This window comes from Pholcus phalangioides, unplaced genomic scaffold (genome assembly GCF_987345545.1).
Source record: "Pholcus phalangioides strain wild (caught in Gottingen) unplaced genomic scaffold, Ppha-v1.0 ptg000002l_1, whole genome shotgun sequence".
In the NCBI taxonomy this organism is placed as follows: Eukaryota; Metazoa; Arthropoda; class Arachnida; order Araneae; family Pholcidae; genus Pholcus; species Pholcus phalangioides.
The window spans coordinates 11,993,178-12,015,787 of record NW_028301595.1 but is presented as its reverse complement, the minus strand read 5'-3'; the positions used below and the strand labels follow the sequence as shown (position 1 = coordinate 12,015,787).

The 22,610-nt window shown below is 33.4% G+C and overlaps 1 protein-coding gene across 1 annotated transcript in view; it reads left to right on the top strand.

Annotated features, from left to right (window-relative positions):
* Cse1 (chromosome segregation 1) overlaps nucleotides 1-22,235 on the top strand; it is a 45,805-nt gene extending 23,570 nt beyond the window's left edge. The window contains exons 12-26 of the mRNA XM_089238392.1: nucleotides 332-441; nucleotides 1,473-1,565; nucleotides 2,217-2,301; nucleotides 2,411-2,472; nucleotides 5,562-5,698; nucleotides 5,852-5,955; nucleotides 6,113-6,210; nucleotides 8,185-8,335; nucleotides 12,616-12,818; nucleotides 13,975-14,072; nucleotides 15,265-15,350; nucleotides 16,789-16,870; nucleotides 17,054-17,200; nucleotides 18,570-18,801; nucleotides 21,814-22,235. Of these exons, the coding sequence (XP_089094518.1) occupies nucleotides 332-441; nucleotides 1,473-1,565; nucleotides 2,217-2,301; nucleotides 2,411-2,472; nucleotides 5,562-5,698; nucleotides 5,852-5,955; nucleotides 6,113-6,210; nucleotides 8,185-8,335; nucleotides 12,616-12,818; nucleotides 13,975-14,072; nucleotides 15,265-15,350; nucleotides 16,789-16,870; nucleotides 17,054-17,200; nucleotides 18,570-18,801; nucleotides 21,814-21,903 (1,778 nt within the window). The 3' untranslated portion in view covers nucleotides 21,904-22,235. The remainder of the gene's footprint in view (nucleotides 1-331; nucleotides 442-1,472; nucleotides 1,566-2,216; nucleotides 2,302-2,410; nucleotides 2,473-5,561; nucleotides 5,699-5,851; nucleotides 5,956-6,112; nucleotides 6,211-8,184; nucleotides 8,336-12,615; nucleotides 12,819-13,974; nucleotides 14,073-15,264; nucleotides 15,351-16,788; nucleotides 16,871-17,053; nucleotides 17,201-18,569; nucleotides 18,802-21,813) is intronic.
* The last annotated feature ends 375 nt before the right edge of the window (nucleotides 22,236-22,610 follow it).

The following is a 22,610-nucleotide window of genomic DNA, read 5'->3' as shown; positions in this document are numbered from 1 at the left end:
TGTGTAGCCATTACATGTTCCATGGAAACATTAAAAAGCAATTATTTACATACATTGAAAAAATTCAATATTTCTCTCGTCTTAGTCATATATATGTATAATTATAAATATACCCATTAAATACTACTTTTTTCTTCAATTGTTGTGCCTATTTATATCTATGATCATGGAAAAAGTATAATCTATACTTCTCTCAAATTTGAATTTGTGTTTCATTTTATGAGTGTCAAATTCATTATTTTTCTGATAAAATTTTGTTTTGATTAAAGAATTTCACAATACTATTCAAACTTTCACATTCATTAATAATCGATATGTCTCTATATCTCAGACATTGACACAAGGCGTAGAGCAGCTTGTGATCTGGTGAAAGCTCTGGTGCGACACTTTGAGGCACAGATCACTGGTGTATTTTCTCAATATGTTTCTGTGATGCTTGAGGTAGGTTTTAAGATTTTCTTTCAAAATTTTATAAATTTTTTTTTTTTTTGTATAGTGACATTTTTCTTAAAAGCAGGAATAAAACTACATTGCTATTTAGAAACTACACAAAGAAGGTTTTAAGCCTTTTGTGGGGGACATGATTTTTCTCCCCCCCCCCCTCCCCCATCATTAAACTGTTATACACTGTTATAAAATTTGATAATTTTATAACAGATTTTTTATATATTTTTGAAATATGTGACATCTGTATTCGTTATGGGCATTTATTTTTCAGCCACCTCGTTGGGCATTTTGCCTGTTGTGGTGTTGTATTTGTATAGCAGTATTTTTGTTTTTCCCTAAAATTTTCATCTCTATCTGGGGCAGTAGTGTGCAGAGCTTAACAAATTGCAGAAAGATCTAAGATATTTCAATGTATGTAAACAATTGTTTCCACACAAAAAAAAAAAAAAAAACTGGTCAAAAATGGTATTTCTTTTAACTTTTCCAGGACATAGTTACTGTCTTCGTTATCAATATATACTGTGATGTAAATTCCAAAAATTTTGTACTGCCCTCAGATTCCAATTTTAGTAACCTCTCATAGAAGATTTTAAGCGCCAACATTAATTTCTTGGTCAGCATGGCGGCCTATCACCTGGAATTTGTCCAGCCCTGGTTGTATGTAGCTATTGCTAATTAAACTGATGGACTGTGTTTGAAAGCTGGTTGCATTGGTTGTTTGTGATGGATGGCATATGCAACATGATGCAGTTCAATTCTGCCAATGTAAAAACACCTCCCAAATGAATCGAATTCCTTAAATGGAGGAATTTCTTCCCCCCCCCCCCCCCAATTAGAAATCTTGGAAATCGCAAGGATTGAAACACTGACCTTTTTTACAAAACTACATCATTTCCATCATTTCTTTATAAATCAAAATATATCTATTAACTGTCATCTCTGTGATGTTACTCATTCCTATAAGCTCTATATTTCCCCTTGTTTTTATCTTTAAAATGCTTCTTATTAACTTTAAATTTTAACAGAATTATATGAAAGCACCTGCCACTCATTGGAAGAGCAAAGATGCAGCTATTTACCTGGTTACTTCCATGACGGCCAAAGGGCAGACAGCAAAGGTTTGTTTTTTTCCCCCTTATTTATATTTTGATTTAATTGAGAAAGTTAGTGAAATCTTGATATGACAGTTTTTTGGAGATCACAGAATTATTTTTATAGAGAATTAATCGTTATAAATAGAACCTAATTAGATGTTCATTATCAACATAATGAACATCACATGGGAGTGAGTGAGAAGTGTAAAATTGTTTCATTATTACAAAATATGCAGTCAATGCTCATTTTTATGAAATTGTGCAGACATGAACTACTGGTTCATAAAGTTCAAAATTGTATGTCAGAAAGATGTTCAAAGAAATGACATATTGTTTGGTAACAGAATAAAGTCTCTGTAAAATCAAGAGTCAACTGTATTAACGAGTTATGTTATTGACACATGCTATTTAATGCATGGAAATTTCTTTAAAGAAAGAATAAAAGTTTAATTCACAAACCCAACAGTATACCTTCCAGAACAGGTGACATCCCTTTTATATGAGTAAGATTTCAACTTTATTTTTTAGGATTTAATTTGAAGCTAATCAAAATACTGAAAAGATATAATCTGAACTACAGTGGATTAATTTTTTGATAAAATAAATTAAGTTTGTTCCTGAAATTTGCAAGTTATTATGAATGCCATCTTATTATTTCAAACTTCTTTTTTTTAGCAAGGGATAACCAAAACCAACGAATTAGTTGACATTTGTGATTTTTTCGGAAAGCATATTCTCCCCACTCTTCAGTCTCAAAATGGTAAGCTTGTGAATTATTTAATTGAACTGACACACATTATGTATTATGGTATGTATTCCTTTTTTTAAATGTCTTCTCTGATTTTGATTTTATTGGTCTTTTCCCATAGTCAATGAATTCCCAGTATTAAAAGCAGATTCATTGAAGTATCTCATAATATTTAGAAGCCAGGTAAGTATGTACTGAATTAATTATTTCTTCCTCCCCCTCATAGATTGTATTGATTGATTTGAAAAAAAGTCTAAAAAAAAGATTGTAGTCAAAAAATATTTTTCACTAATTGGAATTAGTTCAATTCAAATCTCATGAGCAAGAATATTTGCCGCTGTGGTGGTCGAGTGGTTATAGTGACAGACTCGCGATGCGAGGATCCGGGTTCGAACCCCACAGTGGTGGTCGGCTGAAGTTGGTTTTCTGTGGTTCCCAACATCAAGGCGCAAATGCGAGCCGATCTCCCCCATTAAAAAGTCTCGCCACAGAGAGCAACAGTCCTACAACGATAAATCATTCAATCATAACACTTCACGCATAGTTAGAAAAACTGGTGGCAGATGGCAGCACTGCACATAACAAGCATTACAGAGAAACATAAAAACTTCACGTCAGGTTTCACTACACGTACACGCACATTCCCGCATGTACCGATTCGTTGGGGGTTCCGCGGGGGGGGGGGGGGGTTGTGTGGGCGGGGTGCATGTGTGGTGTAGCAGTAGTGGGTAGGGCCTCCAAAAAATGGCTCGGGGATCCATGATGTTCTTAAGTCAGCCACCTCGTTGGGCAATTTGCCTGTTGTGGCATTGTATTTGTATTTCTATACCATAGAATTTGTATGCAATTTGCAGAGATGCCAACTATCCAGATTCGGCCTGGCAATGTCAGATTTCGCAACATTCTCAAGGCTTCCAGACAGGGTTTAAGCTAGATAAATTCTGTTAGCAGAAAAGCTAAAATGGGGGAAAACAGCTTTAGCAAAATTCAGACATGCCAACATTGGCTTAAAGCTTGCCAATAATGATGAATGTTCAGCTTTGCCATGGGAAAAGGGGCCATGTGACCCCTTTCCCGAAGCAAATTTCCGAGGTTGTCGAGTCCCTTAAGCTGGATTACACTATAAAAGTTCTTCCATAAAAATTCAACCAGTAAGATTATGAGTTGCATTTGTTCGAATGTAACCTATGAGGTTTATTGGCTGGATTTTTCAAGTTTTATAAAAGGGATTTTATCAAAGGTTTATAGTGTAATCCCGGCCTTAATAATTAAAATTAATTGACATTCAGTGTAATCCCAATCTACATACGCCCTTGCGTGCCATATATACGGACGTCTTGCAACCGTAGACCCCCCATCCCTGTTTTCTTCGTATCAAAGCTCTTACAGCACCTACAATGAAACTTTCTTTCCTACACGGGTTCTGCGAGCTCAACCATGTACTATGCAAATAAAAAGCCGGGTATGGACAAGCAGTGAAAAACCTGTCCACTCCACCATTTTCAACCACTCAAAAACCTGTTTTTAGGCAGGAGGCGGTTTTGATGAAAAACAGGTTTCTGCGCATCGAGTAGAGCTGCGGGTTTAGACGTGGCTTTGCAGATTTCATTCCGCGCACAAACAAAATAGATCGGCTTCACATACTAGTTTGTCTTCTCTCGAACTCTCTCACGTGCTTATATAAATTTGTTATAGTAAAGATCGATGCAATTTAAAAAAATAATAATAAAAATAAGTAATGCTAAAATGCTAATAATTGATGGATGTCTACCCATTTCGTACCTTCTGCGAAATCGGCTACTACTTCCTTCGCATTCTAAGATTTTCTTTCACATTTTGCGAAAAATGTGACCCTAGCTTAACCTGTGCTTCCAGATTATGAATTTATATTGCTGGTTTTCAATTATTGCCATCAACTTAAAAAGAATAAAAACTTGAAAATAAGAAACATTGAGTTTGCTGTTTTTATTTTAGAAAGCAACCCCTGTCCCCATTACATGAAAAAGCTCTTGCGACATCTCACCTCCTAGATGCCTGGCTCAATAACCTGTACAAAAAAAGTGGTCAAATCTGTGAATGTAAACAAACATGACAGCCTGTCCATGTTGATAATGTTTCTTCTACATACATGTGTGTTTAATCCTGAAACAGCTGATAGATTATTCAGTCACCATATTTTCTCTATATATTACTACACTGGTCATATTTCATAGTGGAAATTACAAAAAGTTGAGATTATATACCGGAAAATAAAAGTCATTGCCAATTGTGGGAATTCTTTTTAATTTATTGCTAAAAATTGTCGATGGGTAGTTAATTGAGGACTTCTACAAATCTAACCCAATTATAATGATATCCTTAAAAAATGTCCAGTAAATATCAAATTCATATGAGCCTTGTTGAAAAAAAACTTGGCATTTATTTAGAATAGTCCAATGCCAAATGATAAAGAAAAATGTGTTTCGTAAAATATAATCACCTTATGTATTACTTATTGATTCTTATTATGCCCATAAAAAATGTAAATGTTCAAAGCAGTGTTATAGAAAAAAAAAATTTTGAAGAGTAATTTCACTCTCCCCTAAAATTTTGAGGGGTATTTTTGTGAAAAGAGGGGTATCTTTTTTTTTTTATTGAAAACAGAAAAATAACTGTTTAAAAAATAAAATTTGAAGGAGTATTTTTGCTCCTCAATGAAATTTTGAAGAGTGAAATTAAATTTTAATGTGTGAATCTCGAATTTAGATGCATGTTGACAAATGCTGGTTCAAAGGTGGATTTGCCAGGTTTTCGTAAAAAAGTTACAGGATTTTTACCTTCTGGAGGTTGGCAGATCTGAAAGTGTCTCTAATTTTTTAACTGTCCAGAAGAAATTTCATTTTGTCAATAATAATGAATCTGAGATTGATCATTTAGGGTACAAGTTTTGCTTTTGTGCTCTCTTCATTTTTTAGTTGAATATAAATTACAGTAAATTAATGATAATCCTGTGGTGCACTATGTCTTTGCACAGAAGTTTATATTTTTTGAATAGGTTTTTTTCAGTTGATTTCCAGTAATCCGGCACACTCTGCTCTGGTATGTGCAGGATTATCAAGAATCTACTGCATATTTATTGACATCATTTCCATGGTGTCACCAAACATTACAGAAAAAAATTATTTATAGCATGCATTGAGTGTTTTTTAATTTAATTAACTAAATGCTGTGTGTGAAGAGTGATCATGAGTTTTTTCACTAATTTACTATTTTGATGACTATTTCTTTTTCAGCTACCAAGAGACGTTGTCCTGAACACTTTGCCAAATATAATCAATCTATTGACTTCTAGTAGTTCTGTCATTCACACGTATGCTGCTCATGCCCTTGAAAGGATTTTCATTCTTAAAGACCAGTCTGGTGGCCCTTGGTAGGTATACATTTTAGCTGTGATCCATGTGCATAAGCCAATATCATTAGATATAGCTATAGTTTCAGACTTATCATTCAGACATTTGCTTCTCAAAACAGTATTTTGTTTTAGGAAGCAAACTTTTGTGCTCAACTCATGTTTTCATTCCAGTTTCAAGAGCCCAGATATTCAACCACTGGCTGATTCTCTTCTGAAGAATCTAATCTTGGCTCTGTGTCACCCAGGTTCTTCTGAAAATGAATATATCATGAAAGGTAACAAAAATACACATCACTTTCCTTTCAAAAATAACTCTATATTTTGTTGTTTGGTTTTATATCTAATTAATTTTAAAATCTTGTATGCAAATTTAGATACAAAAAATTAAAAATTTTTATCCTTTTTTTTTTTGTGCTGCTGCAATATTCATAGCCATAATGAGGACATTTTCAGTTTTGCAAGAAGCAGTTCTGCCATATCTACCTACGTTGCTACCAACGCTTACCAAGAAACTAACTGAAGTCAGCAAGGTGAACCTCTTACTATATTCACTCTTGTTGATTTCTACTATTTCAGATTTTCCTTTCTCAATTTTTTTTTACATTTCATGAATACTTAAAAACCACAGCTGCTTTTGAATAAATGTTCATATCATTACTTTGCATTACATTTTAAAATAATTCATTTTGAAATAATCCCAGTTTTAATAACATAAGTTAATGTGTGAAGCTATTATTGTACATACTTCTGTGCACATAAGCAGTTTCATTTAAAACAGGGCACAAATAAAATTACCACAGTTTTCGTAAGTAAACCATAACCAGAGAAGAAAGCTTTTGTGAAAACTGACTTTTTTTTTGTATTAAGCCCCAGTATTTCTCTTCAAAGTCCAATAAATAAAGAAAAAATTAAAAATGCTATCATTTGAATCAAACTTAATTTTGTGCATTTAATTATGTTTAAATTTTCCTTGAGGGTTTCATAAATAATGATTGAACATAAACATCAGACATCGTGGATCAATAAAAAAAATATTTTTACCATAACGAAAAAAAAACCCCACAAAATTTATTCACAAAAAATCATTGTAATCCCTTAAAGTCAGAAAAAAAGATGTTATTGAATATAGGCGTAGGTTTTAATGTGTCACAAGAGCTTAAAATTAACTCTTGAAGTTATATAACTAGCAGCTTTATTATAGGAAATTCATATGAAGAATATTCGAACAAAGTGTCTGGTCATGTATTCTAACCCAGTAGGAGGAATCTGTCTGTGACCATATCTAAGGGTGACTTTCAAGCAGAGGTTTGAAATGTATTATTTAAATAGGGTTTTTTCTGGGAAATTATTATTTGGCTTTTCTTAAAAGAGGGTGTGACCGTTAAGACAGGTGTGACTAGTTTGTACCCTTCATATATTTATTTAACCAAGTGGAAGCTGTAAAATTTCAGAATTTTACAACATTTACAAAGTTATTTGTAAAAGTACATTTTAAATAATCAACTGTCAACAAAAACATTTTCTGTTGTGATATTTTGATTTATATCAAAGTATTATGATGAAATAAGATTTTTTTCCCTTCAAGTCAAAAAAATAATTTTATATTTAAAATAATGTTTCCATTACATAAAGTTCTGTAATATGTTTGATTTGTAAAGTTATACATATTGTTTATGACTTCTTTTTTTATTATAATGGATATTATTAAAAAAAAAAAAAAAAAAAAAATAGGGTCTGTCCAGCCAAAATTTGGTTCCGTTTTCCGGACCCTTCACAAAATACAAATGAATGAAATCATAAATTTGGCCATTCATTTCTTTTGCGATTAAATAGGTCAGGGATTCTCATATTTTTTTCCACTCGCGGCACCCCTTTCCTTTATTCAATGCTTATCTGCGAGCTTCGTCGGTTTCCCAGAGTTGTTTAACAGAATATTTCCGCAAAAACCATTGTCAGGGTCACCACTCTGCGGTGCCTCTGAGAAATGTTGAAGGCGCGCCAGGATGCCTGGCCACACAATTTGAGGACCCCTGAACTAGGTTATTTTGCTTTCCACAAAATTAATGATCTTTTTCACCACAACAGGACCCTACAAGAAAGTCTGGACAGACCTCTAATAATAATATGCATTGCCATATAATGTTGCCGCCTTCCCCCCCCCCCCCCCCCCATGCTAGAAGCACAAATATGCAATTTCCTTGGGGAAGAAAAGGTGGGAAAAATAACGATTGAATGTTTACTCTACCCATGTCATTCTCTGTGGAAGTTATTTTCTTAAATTGTTTCCAACCAGCTGATAAAAAAAAGTGAAAATTTGTACATTCATGCTTCTAGCATAAGGGGGACGATATGTATGCATTTTTTTTCCTTTATCATAGGGGATAGTAAAATTTATTTAAGTTTTGTGATGAATGATGGGAAAACTTTGCTCTTTTTTTTTAAATCAGATTTTGAACAGGTGAAAAATCTTATACTCAGTGGTGTTTTCTCTTTTTATTGCATAGAACCCTGGAAAGCCACATTTTAATCACTACCTGTTTGAGACCTTGAGCTTAGCTATAACCATTGTGTGCAGGACGAATCCCAGTGCAGTCTCAATGTTTGAAGAGGCTTTATTTCCTGTCTTTGAAGGTATCTTGCAACAGGATATTCAAGGTCAGTTAAATTTCATTCATCTTCGACATGATTAACACAACCTGTAAATCATAAATCATGATTATCCTTTTGTTTTTATCGCTTCACGGCTCTACTTCGGGGTTTTTTTGTGTGGGGGGGGGGGAGGTTTTCCCAGACAAAATTTTATCTCAATTACCAAGGCAGTCTAAAAAATAGAACTGTATCTCATCTGGAAAAATCTCATTCTTGTAGGCTGCTGACTGTCACATCTTGAACCAATCTCATACATCTCAGGCTGATGCAAGCAGATTTTCACAAATGCCTCTCTTTTCAGCTGTAAAAAAAATTTGTACATCATGTAAGAGATCTGGTCTGGATGGTGGATGTTGAAGCCATTTTTCTAGGGTTTTTCAAAAGTATGTCTCACCAAGTTCACAAAATATAAAGGAAATTTTATCAATAATGGATATTTCTGTTTGATAGAAATCCATAATATTAGAAAACCATAAATCACAATATAATCATTAATCATTGCCAATATTGGAAGACCATAACCATATTTCCAAAATGTGAGATTTTTAAACCACCCCAGTTCTTGCATTATAGTGTCATGCTTTTTTTTATTATTGTGCCCCACCCTTCTCCCCAAAAAATTGTTGACAATTAGATAACCCTTTGCAGGTTAAATTAGAATGGTATGATTTTCCCGAAACTTTGTGGGTGGAAATTAATGTGTTCCCGCTGTTGAGTTTGTCATTTGCTCCAGTTCATAATGGTAGAATACTGTTTCATCCTTTTGTGACAATGGGACAGAAAATAATATTTTTGAGAAATACTTCAACATTCTCCATATAGCCAAATCTATCTTTCCCGAATGCAATTCTCACCTTGTTAGAGAACCATTTTTGTGTGCATCAGATGAAGGCAGGTGTGAAACTGGGTCAAGATGTGCTTCCAGTGGCAGCAACTTACAAGCATGAACTTTTTCAAAGTTTACATCAGCTGTCTTATCTTCCAGTGGGATAAGCATTTTGTACCTTGTTGAGACAGGGACAGAGAGATCCCAAAAATATTCTATTTTAACCAGATTTTGTGTTAATTAAAGGGCCTCCTACCCTTTAACATGGTAAACGTACTTATGTAGAAATATTATTTATCAATTGATTTATTTCACATTTTTATCACATATATGATTTATTTCAAATTATCACACATTGTATATGCTATCCTGAGTACAAAATTTTGCTTATCTTCCAATACTTAATTTTTTACAAATTTTCAAAAAAAAACATTAAAAACAGATTGTATGCATGATAAAATGGCACGACATCAGTGAAATTAAATAAAACATTTATTTAAAATAAAAGAAACTGTTGAGTAGTAGGAGAGTCTTTAACTGATGGTCATTTGATAACATGTAACATAAAAATATTTAAGTTTCATCAAGGAACTTCATCTTAATCTACTTTGATTGTATGTTAAGTGTCGTTTTTTTGTGTCTGACCTACTTTTCTTTGAAATTGCAATGCTTATGTCCTTTACCTTGTATGAAGTGTGTTTGATGTTTACCCACATTAATTTTTGTGAAAGTTGTCAGGAGCTACTTGAAATAAGAGTGATTTTATTGAGGCTTGGAATCCAAAGAGCGTATGAATACGAATACTTAGGGGTAACAATACAGGATGACTTGAAATGGAATATTCATTGTGATAAAATAAATAAAAAAAATTCGATTTTACAAGCTCTTTTGTACAAGCTCAAATATTTGATGGGGAGGATTTTTGAAAGATGTCTTTTACGCTTGGGTTTTCTCAGTTATAACTTACGGTTTATGTGCGTGGGGTGGAGCATACCATTGTAATATCATACAACATGGTCGCGGTAGCCCGGTCGATAAGATACTCGCCTAAAGTACCAAAGGATGTTTAGAGGTGTCGCGAGTTCGATACCCGGTTCGTCCTTGTCAGAAAACTTTCCTGACACAGGGGTACAACAAAAACGGCGACTTGACCGCAGCAAAAAATTGCTACCGCAGGGGTCCCCCATCGAGGGTTTAACGTACCAATCTCTCGATGAGTATAAGAAACAAGCCTGCCGTTCGGAATCGGCAATAAATTGTAGGTCCCGGTCTAATTAGCCCTCGTGTGCAGAAAATGACCGTGGTGCGACAAAAAAAAAAAAAAAAAGATCATACAACTAAGTAACACATATAACAAGGTAAGAAATATGCTAGCATGAGCCTATACTGGAAACGATAGAAAAATTAACCGTCACACACTAGACATCAGACAATTATATATTTACCGAACGATAAACTTTGTGACGAAAAATAAAAATTGGCTTCAAAGAAAAACAAATAGAACAGCGAGTTCCAAACATGGTTTTGAAGTGCTGAAAACAAAGAAACATCTTTTTCAAAAGTGTTTCTCATTTACTGCTCTTAATTATGAATTCATTTCAGTCAAAAAAAACCAACTACTAATAATACTAACCACAAATATGCAAAAAGCATTCAAAATTATGATATGTTCTGAAACTGTTCATAAAAAAGATAAATATAAAATCAACAATTTTTTTTAACATATAGAACTTACTTAAAACTATATATTTTTATGTGTATTAATGTTGTACCCAGAACATACTCGCATCATCTTGTTTAAATTTCACTAACTATGGATTGTCATTTTACATTGAACTGTTATACATCATGTCTTAAATTTCATATGTTTTTCTATAATTACACTGCATACTTGGCGGTTCACAATGGCGGCGAAAAAATGTAATACAATGTCTTTTTGGCTTCCTGGAAGGACTTAATGTCCCTTGGGGCCATATAGTGTATACTTGTTACATGTGTATGTCTTTTTTTTGTGTATGTTTCTTTTGTATTGTTTTTCGTGTCCAGTATTTTGTAATGTGTATGTGTGTGTATTTGTTTACAATAAAAAAAATATTTAACATGCTGTTTCAGCCTTTCATGTTATGAGCTCTGTTCAAGGAAAAATGTGATTGTGTGAAATATTATTATTATTCATTTATATGCCTATACAGGGTGTTTTGAATTGCTTATCCATAGGACTGGCTCTGCAACCATTGACTTTGGACGTGTATGTCCAGTTACAAAAAGTTTTCAAATGGCATGCAGTTTCTTAAAATGTATTTAAGGGGTCGTGTACATAAAAAAAATGAACTTTCCGTTTAATCACCCTGTCCTAGAAAATCTTAATTAGAAAGGTCCTGTCTCTTCTTAGACCAACGAAAATAAAAAATCCACATTTCCAAGTGCACTTTTTGCTGAGATTTTTATTCAAAAACCTGAAAAGGGGGAGAGCAGCATATAATGAGCTTGTTCATTAGATTATGCAATTCTTTCCTATCTTTTCTCAGATTTTTGAATACAAATATCTCAGTGATATTGCACTTAGATGTGTGATTTCGGCATCAGAAGAGATGGAGGAACAACTTTCTGATTAGGTGTTTTATCACAGGGTGACTGAATAAAAGTCTGTTTTTTTATTTTTTGTGTATACAACCCGTTGAATAAATTACAGCATTTTAAGAAACTGCATTGTCATTTGAAAGCGTTTTTTAATTAAAAGTAAAGTCAATGGTTGTAGAGATAGTCCTAAGGATGAGCTATTTGAAACAGCATGTATAATTAACAGGTTTTTAAGAAGTATATATAAATACAACAAAGAATGTATAAATGCAATGAAGCCTCACTCCAATGATAAATCTCTGTGCAACTATGTGTTTTTTATGTTCTGCATTAAAATTGTTATTGATCTAATTGCAATTATATTCTCTATGGTACAATGACATCCTTATTATGATAAGTCCCTCTATTATAGATTTCTCAAGCTTCCACCTTTAATATACCCTTGAGAATTTGATTAAAATTTCAAGTATACTTTATCCCTACTGAAAAAGCCTTGTAGCAAAGTAGTTCTAGTGGCTACATTAATTAGAAATTTTCTTTTAAAATATCCTGTGGCATCCTAGATGGATCTTAAAACATAAATTTACTTATCTCAATATAGGCGATATTCCTTCTACAGAGATTTTTTCTTTGGTCTTTGTGTTATATCAAAGCTTTTACGTGCATATGCTTCAAAAGTGTCGTTTCCTTCCCCCCCCCCCCCAAGTGTGATGTAAACTTTAGATGCAGAAAACAAAATTAAATTTAACCAATTGCTTTGTTACAGACAAGCAGAAATTCAATTGAGAATTTTGTCTCCATTAGAAGTTTAGAAGTATTTTTGTATGTGCAACAAGTCTGATATTTTTAATTTAAAAAAATTCCCTTTTGTCTATTTCAGAATTTGTCCCTTACATCTTCCAGCTTTTGTCTTTGCTGCTCGAAGTTCAGAAACCTCCAGTGCCACCTCATTATATGTCTTTATTTCCGTTTCTTCTTACACCTGTTCTGTGGGAAAGGCCTGGGAATATCCATCCTATTGTGAGGCTTTTGCAAGCATATATCGAAAAAGGCTCTAAACAGATTATCGATGCTCAAAAATTGGTGAGTATTTTTCCTAGTTTAATAGCTTTTAAATTTTTTCATTGTTTTAAATTGTTAGTCTGAAGTAAAAATTGTGAACCTCAAAACTTATCCAGACAATGATTAGATTCAAGCAAGGTTATTGAAAGACTAATTACACAAAGCTATATTTCAGAAATGAAAAATATTATATACAGGTATCTCTTGCTTTATGTGATCTAATTTTCACCATTTTTGCTGTGATATTATATTGAAAAGGTAAGTTTAAAAAATCATAACCTGGGATATTAGATCTGAATTTTACTTATAATTTTTATATTCTGTTCAGGTTTATTTACTACACAGCTTGGAAGTCACAGGCAAAATGCCATAAATACCTTTTTTTTGCCTATTTTCAAACTTTTGTAAAAATGTCATTTTTGAGCTTTTCCTGCCATAAATGTTTATTTTAACATTTTTCTAAGTTTATTCATGAATTTCAGAGACCATATTTTGTAGGACTTGGATATTTTGAGCATTGAGAACTTCAAAAGAATTGTTCTTTAAAGGGGAAAAACTTTTAGTATTTATTATCAGGAAGCCCCTTCTAGTGTCATGAAAATATGAATAGGCATAAGTACCTGAGATATAGAAAACCTGATGTTACCATGCATTAACCTTACTTTGACCGGATGGTGTTAGACATGAATATTTTTATTTCAGACTAATGCAGCCTATGTATAAGAAAATACTAGAAAATTAGGTATTTGTTTCTCCCAGGCTCTTTACATAATATCTTGCTCACTCATTGGACCCATTGTATATGAATAGCTGACTGATGACTGTCCCAACAGGTCATCATTTAATTACATGGCTTGCATATGAGGGGAAAGGAACTGACAGAACTAATGTTATGATGAATAGTCCATGATGAGATTAAATACACCGAATAAACAGAAAATTATTTGTAATTCGTAGCCATATGATCGGTTTCCTCTACCTGCTCCATGTCTGAAGAATGGTCCTGGAATTGACCTAATTTTAAGGAACCACAGAGACTTTACTTTTGGCATGAAATTAATTATTCAAGTTAAACTATAATTGAAACAGTAGATGGAGTAATTTTCAATAAATTTTTTTGCCTTTTCTGTCTGAATTATATGATATTGATGTATCAATTTTTTTTTCTTAATTTCAGACAGGTGTGCTCGGAGTGTTCCAAAAATTGATAGCTTCGAGGTCTAATGACCATGAAGGCTTTTATATTTTGCAAAGCCTTGTAGAGCACATGCCAATGTAAGTTTTTGATTTTTAATATATTTTTTACAAAATATTTAAATTAATTTTACGTACATGAGACATCTAAACTCAGGTTTCATTTTGATATTATTATTGTTAGAGTTTGTATGCATTAATGATCACAGTGATGCACATGGACATTGAGGTTTTTGATTTGATGGTACCATTTTGTTATTTTCTCAGAATGAACATGCGCTCCCTGGTGTTTATTATCTATATACATAAAATTGATTTTCTCTCTCTCTCTCTCTGTGTGTGTGTGTGTGTGTGTGTGTGTGTGTGTGTGTGTGTGTGTGTGTGTGTGTGTGTGTGTGTGTGTGCGCGTGCGTGCGTGTGTGTGATTTTATATATGCACCAAACAAGGCCCACACTGAACGATAGGCTACTTTAAAAGTTTGTCAGAGCAGGGCAATTACCCGAAATGGGCGAAAAACTGTTGGGCAATAATGGTTCCTCAATAATCACTTTCGGAATGTTTACTTTGGTTACCGTGGTTCCCTAGCAATTCGTTTCTGATGTGCATATGCCTTTACAATGGTTTGTCACTTCTTTAATGCTGCAAAGTATTATGCTCATTCCTTCATAATGGTTTGTCATTTTTTCAATCCTCTCAGTAATTGAAAAAAACCTGAACAGCCCAAGTATTATAGCTGGTAATAAATAATAATGTCTATAACCCAATAAAACATCACACAAAGAACTTTCCCTGTATTGCCCTAAGATATTAAACAATTTTCACACTAAAAATCAACTTCATTATAAAAACAGAAATCGTATAATTTTTTACTTTGTTTAGAAATATAGACTACAAAACCATTTTGATGAATGTATTGTAAGTAGATATTAAAAACAATGTTTCACAGAGTAAAATAGTAAAAAAGAGAAATAATGTATAATATATTCTATTGATCTTCATAATAAGTAATTTAATACTAAATTTTTATTCAACTTTCATGAACAAAAATACAGCGGAACATATCTATTAAATATAGCAGCAATGTTGCTAAAAAAATATTCAATAAATAATTCCTGCAATAAATAATTAGGCCTGCTGGAAGGTCCCCTGAGGTCTCAAAGTGTTTGACATTATATATATGTGTGTATTTGTGTATTATATGTTTGTGCTTGCGTAATAAAAACTATGAATGATTTTTTAATATTTAATCTATTTTTTTATATTTCATTTCAGGGAAGGACTGAAAGATTATGTGAAGCAAATCTTTGTACTACTTTTTCATAGGCTTCAGAGTTCAAAAACGACTAAATTCGTAAAATGTGAGCTCTTTTTTTTATTTGATACTGTACTGAATTTAAAATTTCTGAATTTGGATAATGTTCTCAATAAAACTGGACATGTTTTCTTACAATAACATTCATAAAAAAGAACCCAATGGTGGGTTCATAATCAGTGTCCATTGTCAAGAGTGAGAACTCTGTGCCAAAATTAACATCCTGCACCATCAAGTTATTTTTCTGTGCCAAATAGCACTTGTTTGTATTTTTTTGCGTGTGTACTAGGAGCTCCTGGAAATGCTTTTATACCTGCCTTGTATGCATTAGTGTTGCGAATATAGCACTCAGTGCATCAAAGTCCCGGAATTCCTGAAAAGGGTGAAAAAAATTTTTGTTCCGGTGTGGCGTGAAATGATTCTTTCAGAAAGAGAATGTTTTATTCCTCCATACTTCATGATTTCCCCTCCTCCCATCTTCTGTAGCGCTATCTCGTGACTTGGAGAGCAGTTTGACTATTGCCAAGTACAGTACTGTACTGGGGAAAAAACTTGCAGGCTAACCATGCGTGCTTTTCACACTTTGCAATCACTACAAAGATATTTTTCATTCAAACAACAATTTTCAATCAAAAAATTTTTTATTTTTTATTTACCCTTCGTAACTTTACCCCAAGACTGACTTTTTTAAAAGTGCTAGTGTTACGAACGTGTCAAGCTGATAATCCACCTGATCTCTCTTTAAAGAGTTGCTGGAAGTCCACAAAAATTTACAAAATTGGAGAGGTGGTCACATATTGTACATTCTCAAAATTAATTTGCACACAATGAAATCACCACAACCAACATCTGAATCTAACTTGAAAATAGCAAGTGTGCACTAATGGTGGTTTGGAGGTTAGATGTTTGGAAATAACTTCAATCCTTTCTTCCTAATGAGGTTTTCTTCAAACAAAATAAGAATTTTTAGAGAAAAGTAGCAAAAAAAAGAAAATAGAATTTTACAGCACTCAAAACAACTCAATTAGAATGTCTTCCAAGGAAAGAAAGGGGACATTATCAGTTGCAGAAAAGTAAATTTACAGGTAAGAAAATTAAGTTAAGATAAAGAAATTTGAAACAATTCCATGTTTGAAAATTTGTAATAGGCATACTTTGCTGTAATTGTTATAAGCAATCAAAATAGCGTAGATAAGAAATAAAAAATTTGAATGGAAAAACTTTGTTATATGTGAAAATTTGTATTATCCGTGTTCATTATATGCGAGTCTGGCTGTTCAAATTTTACGTTAAATGATATCAAAACCCTGTTTCATTTGACATGCTCGAAATCACCAATTTCAAATTTGAAAAACTCATGTCACAAAAATTTTGTACACCAACATTACACAGGAATATGGTATATATAAGAATATTTATTTTCCGTGTTTATTCATATTCTGAGATATTCAAACTAGGGCGATAGTGATATATCATTTTTATAGGTCTGCTCGTGTTTTTCTTCCTTTTCACCTGTAAATATGGGACCCAGTCTTTGATAGGTATAATTGATGGCATACAGGCTAAGTGAGTATTTCTGTTTTTTATGACTCAAATTTACTGTTTCATTTTAAGATATTTGTTGTACATCATAAATATGTATATTATAAATGGCATACAAGTTATGTATCAAAGAAACATCTTTCACTCATATATCATGATAAAATGCTGATGTTAAAGCTTTCCCTCTATTTTAATTAATTTTTTTAGAATGTTTGGTATGGTCTTGGAAAGACTTGTCATTTTGGAAGTCCAAAAGGTTTCTGGAGCTATAGAGCGGAAAATCTGTGCTGTTGGCATCACAAAGATTCTCACAGAATCTCCAGAGGTTATAAACGGAGAATATTCTCAGTATTGGTAAGCTATTAGCAATTTTTTAAATGTTAATCTTTACAATTGATGAGCATAGGTGTTAATGCTTCTGATTTACTTTAAAGCTTTCCGATTTTTGCAGCCCAATTGAAATTGTCCGCTCTGAAACCTAATTCTTCCGATTTTTCATATCCTTTATAGAAATTTTTTTTTTTTAAATCCACTAGTTGAGGTGCTGACATTGTAAAGGGTGTAAGTCCCAAAAACCAAATTTTACAGTAGAAGCAAAAACCTTTCCAAAGCCACAGCCCATCGAGTTACTACCTGCCCATCTCTTGACATCAACTGGAACTAAACTACATCATCTTACACTCTTTTCAGCACTATGGCCTGGGAAACTCTATTCTTTTAAGCAAAAAAAATAGTTTTTGATTTTTGGGGGACTTGCACCCTTTTCAATGTCAGAGCCTCAATGGAGCTTCACAAAAATTAAAAATCCTTTAGAAAAATGTCTTGGTCCTTGTAGTACCAAAGTAACCATGTTTTCTTGAGAAAAATACTGGAAATTACTAATTGTTGCCAAGGTTGAATCAAGCTGATTACAGTGATAACTATGAATTTGTGTTTTATACTATACAAAAAATGAGCAAACTTCGCAACTATTGCTTAAATGTTAGAAAAAATTGCTAGCGGCAGGTAATGAAGCGCCACGGCAAATCACATTGGATTAAAATGAATTATACTAAAGAAATGCTTAACATGCTTATTAAAATATGTGAGATGCAGTGGTGTCAGAGCCGGGGGTGCTCGAGCACCCACGGAAGTTTGTAGAACGGGTTCGAGCACCCACAGAATTGATTCAAAAATCGAAATTTCCTACATGAATCTCAAGACGGACACCCACAGGTTCGAAACACTTCCGACGCCCCTGGTGAGATGAATATACTCATTGTCATAGTTATCATTGTAATCAGCTTGATTTCATTGAGGAATAAAAATTCAAGTAGGCTTGATTGAAAATGTGGATAGAAGCAAGACATTGAAAAAAAAGTTGGGATGACCAAAATTGCATGAAAATATGGGAAAGTGGGTTCCAAACTAGAAAAATCTGTAGTTTGTCATGTGACAAAATATTTCACTGCTGAAGAAAACATGTCATACTCGTATAAACAAAAGGGAAAATTGGAGAAAAGTAAAAAGTTGAATGGATTTTTTTTTTAGTTTTTACTTTTTCCTAATTTTTCCTTTTATTTGTATGATGTTTTCTTCAACAACGAAATATTTCCATGTGTGACAAACTACAGATTTTTCAAGTCTGGGAATCATCATTTGTAAATGAGCTGTTGTGTTTCCAAAAGTATGATTTTTAAGCCAAATTTTATGAGGTTCCCCCCCCCCCTCTTTGTACATGTAGGGCTCCTCTGCTTCAAGCTTTAATCGGATTGTTCGAATTACCAGAGGATGACACTATACCTGATGACGAACATTATGTGGAGATAGATGACACTCCAGAATATCAGGCATCCTATTCGCAGTTGGTGTATGCTAGTGACAAAAAACATGATCCATTAGCTGGTACTGTTCCCGACGCGAGGGTAAACCTGGCACAATCTTTGCAGAAGCTGTCAGTCAGTAGTCCAGGGAAAGTAAGTTTTTTCAATTTCTTGTTCCAATTCATTTACAATTTTATGTATTCTATTTTTTTACACCGAAAATGTTTTTAATATTTTCCAAACATTGGTCAGAGGAACACTGAATTGAATGAGTTTGATGCCTCTCCTAGAAACGTTTTTCTTTATACTGGAAAATGCAGCAGTAGTATGTGGGAAACCACTTTGTTGATAGGGTAGGCAGTACCAACCAAGGATCAGAATCCCAAACTCTTCATCATGAAGAGCTATATTACTAAGAGCAATTTCATTTTTTTTATGGTCCAAGGTGGGGGAAAGCCAAAGACCAACAAACTCATCCACCAACAACAACTTTGAGACAACACTCAAAATTAGATTAAATTTTTTATGATTATTTTAACATTACTTTTCCATAGGTGATGGAGGGAGTCCATTTTTCTAATACCCAAAACTGCAATTAGTGAAGAACCGTTTTTGAAACCCAAATTGTTATGTATACAGTCAACTCGTAATTTTACTGCCTGATGGTGGTGAAATTGGTCTGTTAAATTGTGTATCTTTTTTTTTTTTAAATACAAATAGTGTCAAGAACATGCAACTATGCCAATAATTAATGATACTTGTGAGAATTGTAAAGATAATTCATAATCACACACACATTTATTAGGCTCAGGAAATCCAATAATTTAAGTTTAATTGTATAGAGATGGACAGATATACCATGTGTACATAAATGAATATCCCAACTAGAGATGTGAGGTGAGAATATTCTTCTGGATGTAACAATTGGAGAATAATCGAAAATATTAATTTTTCTTTTAAATAATTTAAATTTTTTTTACTAATTTTGTTTATATTGTGAAATATAAATCAGTTTTCATTGCCTGAAACATTTACAACAAAACAATTTTTGGTATAATCACCCCCCCCCCCTCCTCCTCCCTCCCCAATGACAACTTTTAGTTCGAGTTCTCCAGGTCATTATGAGAGGTTTTAAAAGTTTGGTTATAAAGATTTTAGAAACCCTTAAATTAAAACATTAAAAATTTTTTTTTAAATTAGATAATTTTTCAGAAATAAGTTCACAACAAAAGAAATTAGATCAAAGTTGATTGATAAAGGAAGCAATTATTATACAATCACCTTCATTCTAAAATACAGAACTTTTTTCTTCAATGCACATACACTTAAATTCTGTATCACTCACATTTCTTTAAGAGTTGTGTAATTCTTCAGCCCTGTTGGTTTAATTTTCTTGCTTTCAAACTTCAATATTGTGGTGTCTACAAACTTCAAATATACCCATCTTCTTGACTGGAAGAGAGACAGACATTCTCCGGAGAATATTCTCTCAAAGGACTATTATAAATTACTAGAGAATATTCTTATCAAAAATAATAATTATACAAAAATAATAATTCTCAAGTTATTTATCGAGATTTATTATAATACATGTTATTACATATATTCTTGATAATACTCTCTGGAAAGATTTCGGTAACTGAAGAATATTCTCTGGAAGGACATTATTAAAAACTTCAGAATAATTCTTGTTATTTTCTATAGGAATATTCCCCAGCAATTTATGAAAGTAGTCCCTTCAGAGAATATCCTCAAGGATATTATATGTAACTATATTATAAATAAGAGAATATTCTCATCAAGAACTTATAAGAATATTCTGAAGTTATTTATAATAGTAGTCCTAGCAGAGAATATTCTCCGAAAGATTATTCTCGAGAATTTTACATCTCTAATCCCAACTTTGCAGGGCTATTGAAAGAAAACTAAAAGTACAAACTTGTTAATCGGAAATGAAAAATAACAGTTGAAAGTTTAAATTTGAGACAGTTATGTGTGACACTCAGTGTGAGCCCCTTTAGTAACACGAAGGATATCAACGCGGTACGATAACTCATCCCACTCTTTTCAGCATGTCTGATGTGACGGTTTGAAAGGCGGCAGATATGCATGTCTTAAGTTCATCAACATCATTTGATAGCGGTGGGAGAAACATCTGATTTTTGATGTAGCCGCTGAAAAAGAAACACACTGAGTGATGTCAGGGCTGTGAGGAGGCCATTGATGAAGAGCAGTCCTGGGGTGCTCAGCGACCAATCCACCGGTGTGACAATTGGTCATTTAAAAACCCACAAGCAGCTAAATGCCAATGGGATGGTGCACCATCCTGCTGTAGAATGAAATCACCTGATTATTCTTCTAACTGTGGGACAAGAACCAAATCTCTAACATATCCAAATAAATAAGCAATCCCATTATAAGTCTTCTCATGAAAAAAGAACAGACTGAAGATTTTGTCATGCGACATAGCACAAAACACATTCACCTTTGGTGAATCGCCTTCCACTTCAATGGTGGCATGTGGATTAGATGGTCCCCAGATGCACACATTGTGGCGGTTCACTATATCGTTTATGTGAAATGCCACTTCATCACTGAACACAATCGTGGACAGAAAGGACTCGTCGTTATGGAGCTCATGAAGTACGAACTCACAAATTTGTTTCCTTACTTCTTTATCGTTTTCAGTAAGAGCTTGGACTAGATGCAACTTGTATGGTTTGAATGCTAATCTCCTCTGCAACACTTTCCATACCATCCATTTGGGTGCTGATTCCCCTCCTCCAAATATATATATATCTGCCCCGAAACTGTTATGCCGCTGTCTCAGCGACTGGTAAGAATGACCCTGATTCTGAGCGATGTCACTGCTCACTATGAAAAAAAAAAAATTACCACAATATTTCATCTCACCCTGATGACCAGGGCCGTCGTTTCAACTCTTTCCGGGGGGGGGGGGGGCAGAGAACATGTACTCAATGCGTTTATAATTTTATATATATTCATATTTGTATGTATATATATATGCCATTTTTAGTGCATTTTCAAAAGCACCCCCCCCCCTTCCCAAATGACGGATGATCATTTTAGTAAATCTTGATGTTAGAAATTTTCTTTTTCCCCCCACTACATTTTTTTCTAATCTACATTTTGTTTGTTTTTCAGTTTCCCGCCCTCATTTCTTCGTCTGTGGCCCCTGAAGCAGTAAATCACTTGAACCAGTATCTGCAGGCAGCAAATGTTCAGCTAGTGTGATATAATAATTAACTTTTTAGTTCAGGAACTTGTACAGATTCTTATTTAATTTGTCATATTTTCATCTATTTGCAAAAACCAGTTTGTAAGAAATTTGTTTTTCTTTGGTATGTCATGCATTGGCTTTTGCGCCTTGTGATTTCTTTTTTTCCCCTCATGTTTTTTTTATCACATTCGAAAAAAAATTTTGTTTGGCAAAAGATTGTGTTTTACAGTAAAAAAAAAAAAGTTGTGTTCATAAATATATTTTAATGCAAAAGTTTAGTCTTTATTCCGAGTCCTGTGTGGAAAATTTTTTTAAGGCTCATTCGCTAATAAAAGCAGATTATATCAGCTTTGGTGTGGTTATAAGTGAATGTATGTTCATTCAGTAGCAGTGTGATTAAAGTAGCTTATTACAGGGTGAATTTCACCTAATCTGCCAAATGAAGGGGGGATAAACGAGCCCAGTTGGAGCATAAAACACCACAGCGACCCTGTTCTATCTATATTTATTCTCCAGTTATGGTGGATAAAAATGAAATATGTCAGTTCTAAATAAACCCAAATTTGTAAAGTTTCTGTGAGACCTACACAAAAACAAAGTACATATTTGGAAAGGCCAGAAAAAAAATATAAGGTGACACAAACACACTGTCATCAGGATATCTGGATTTAATGTCAGCTACTTCTGTGACCGCTAATTCTGCCAACATCCGTCTAGCTAC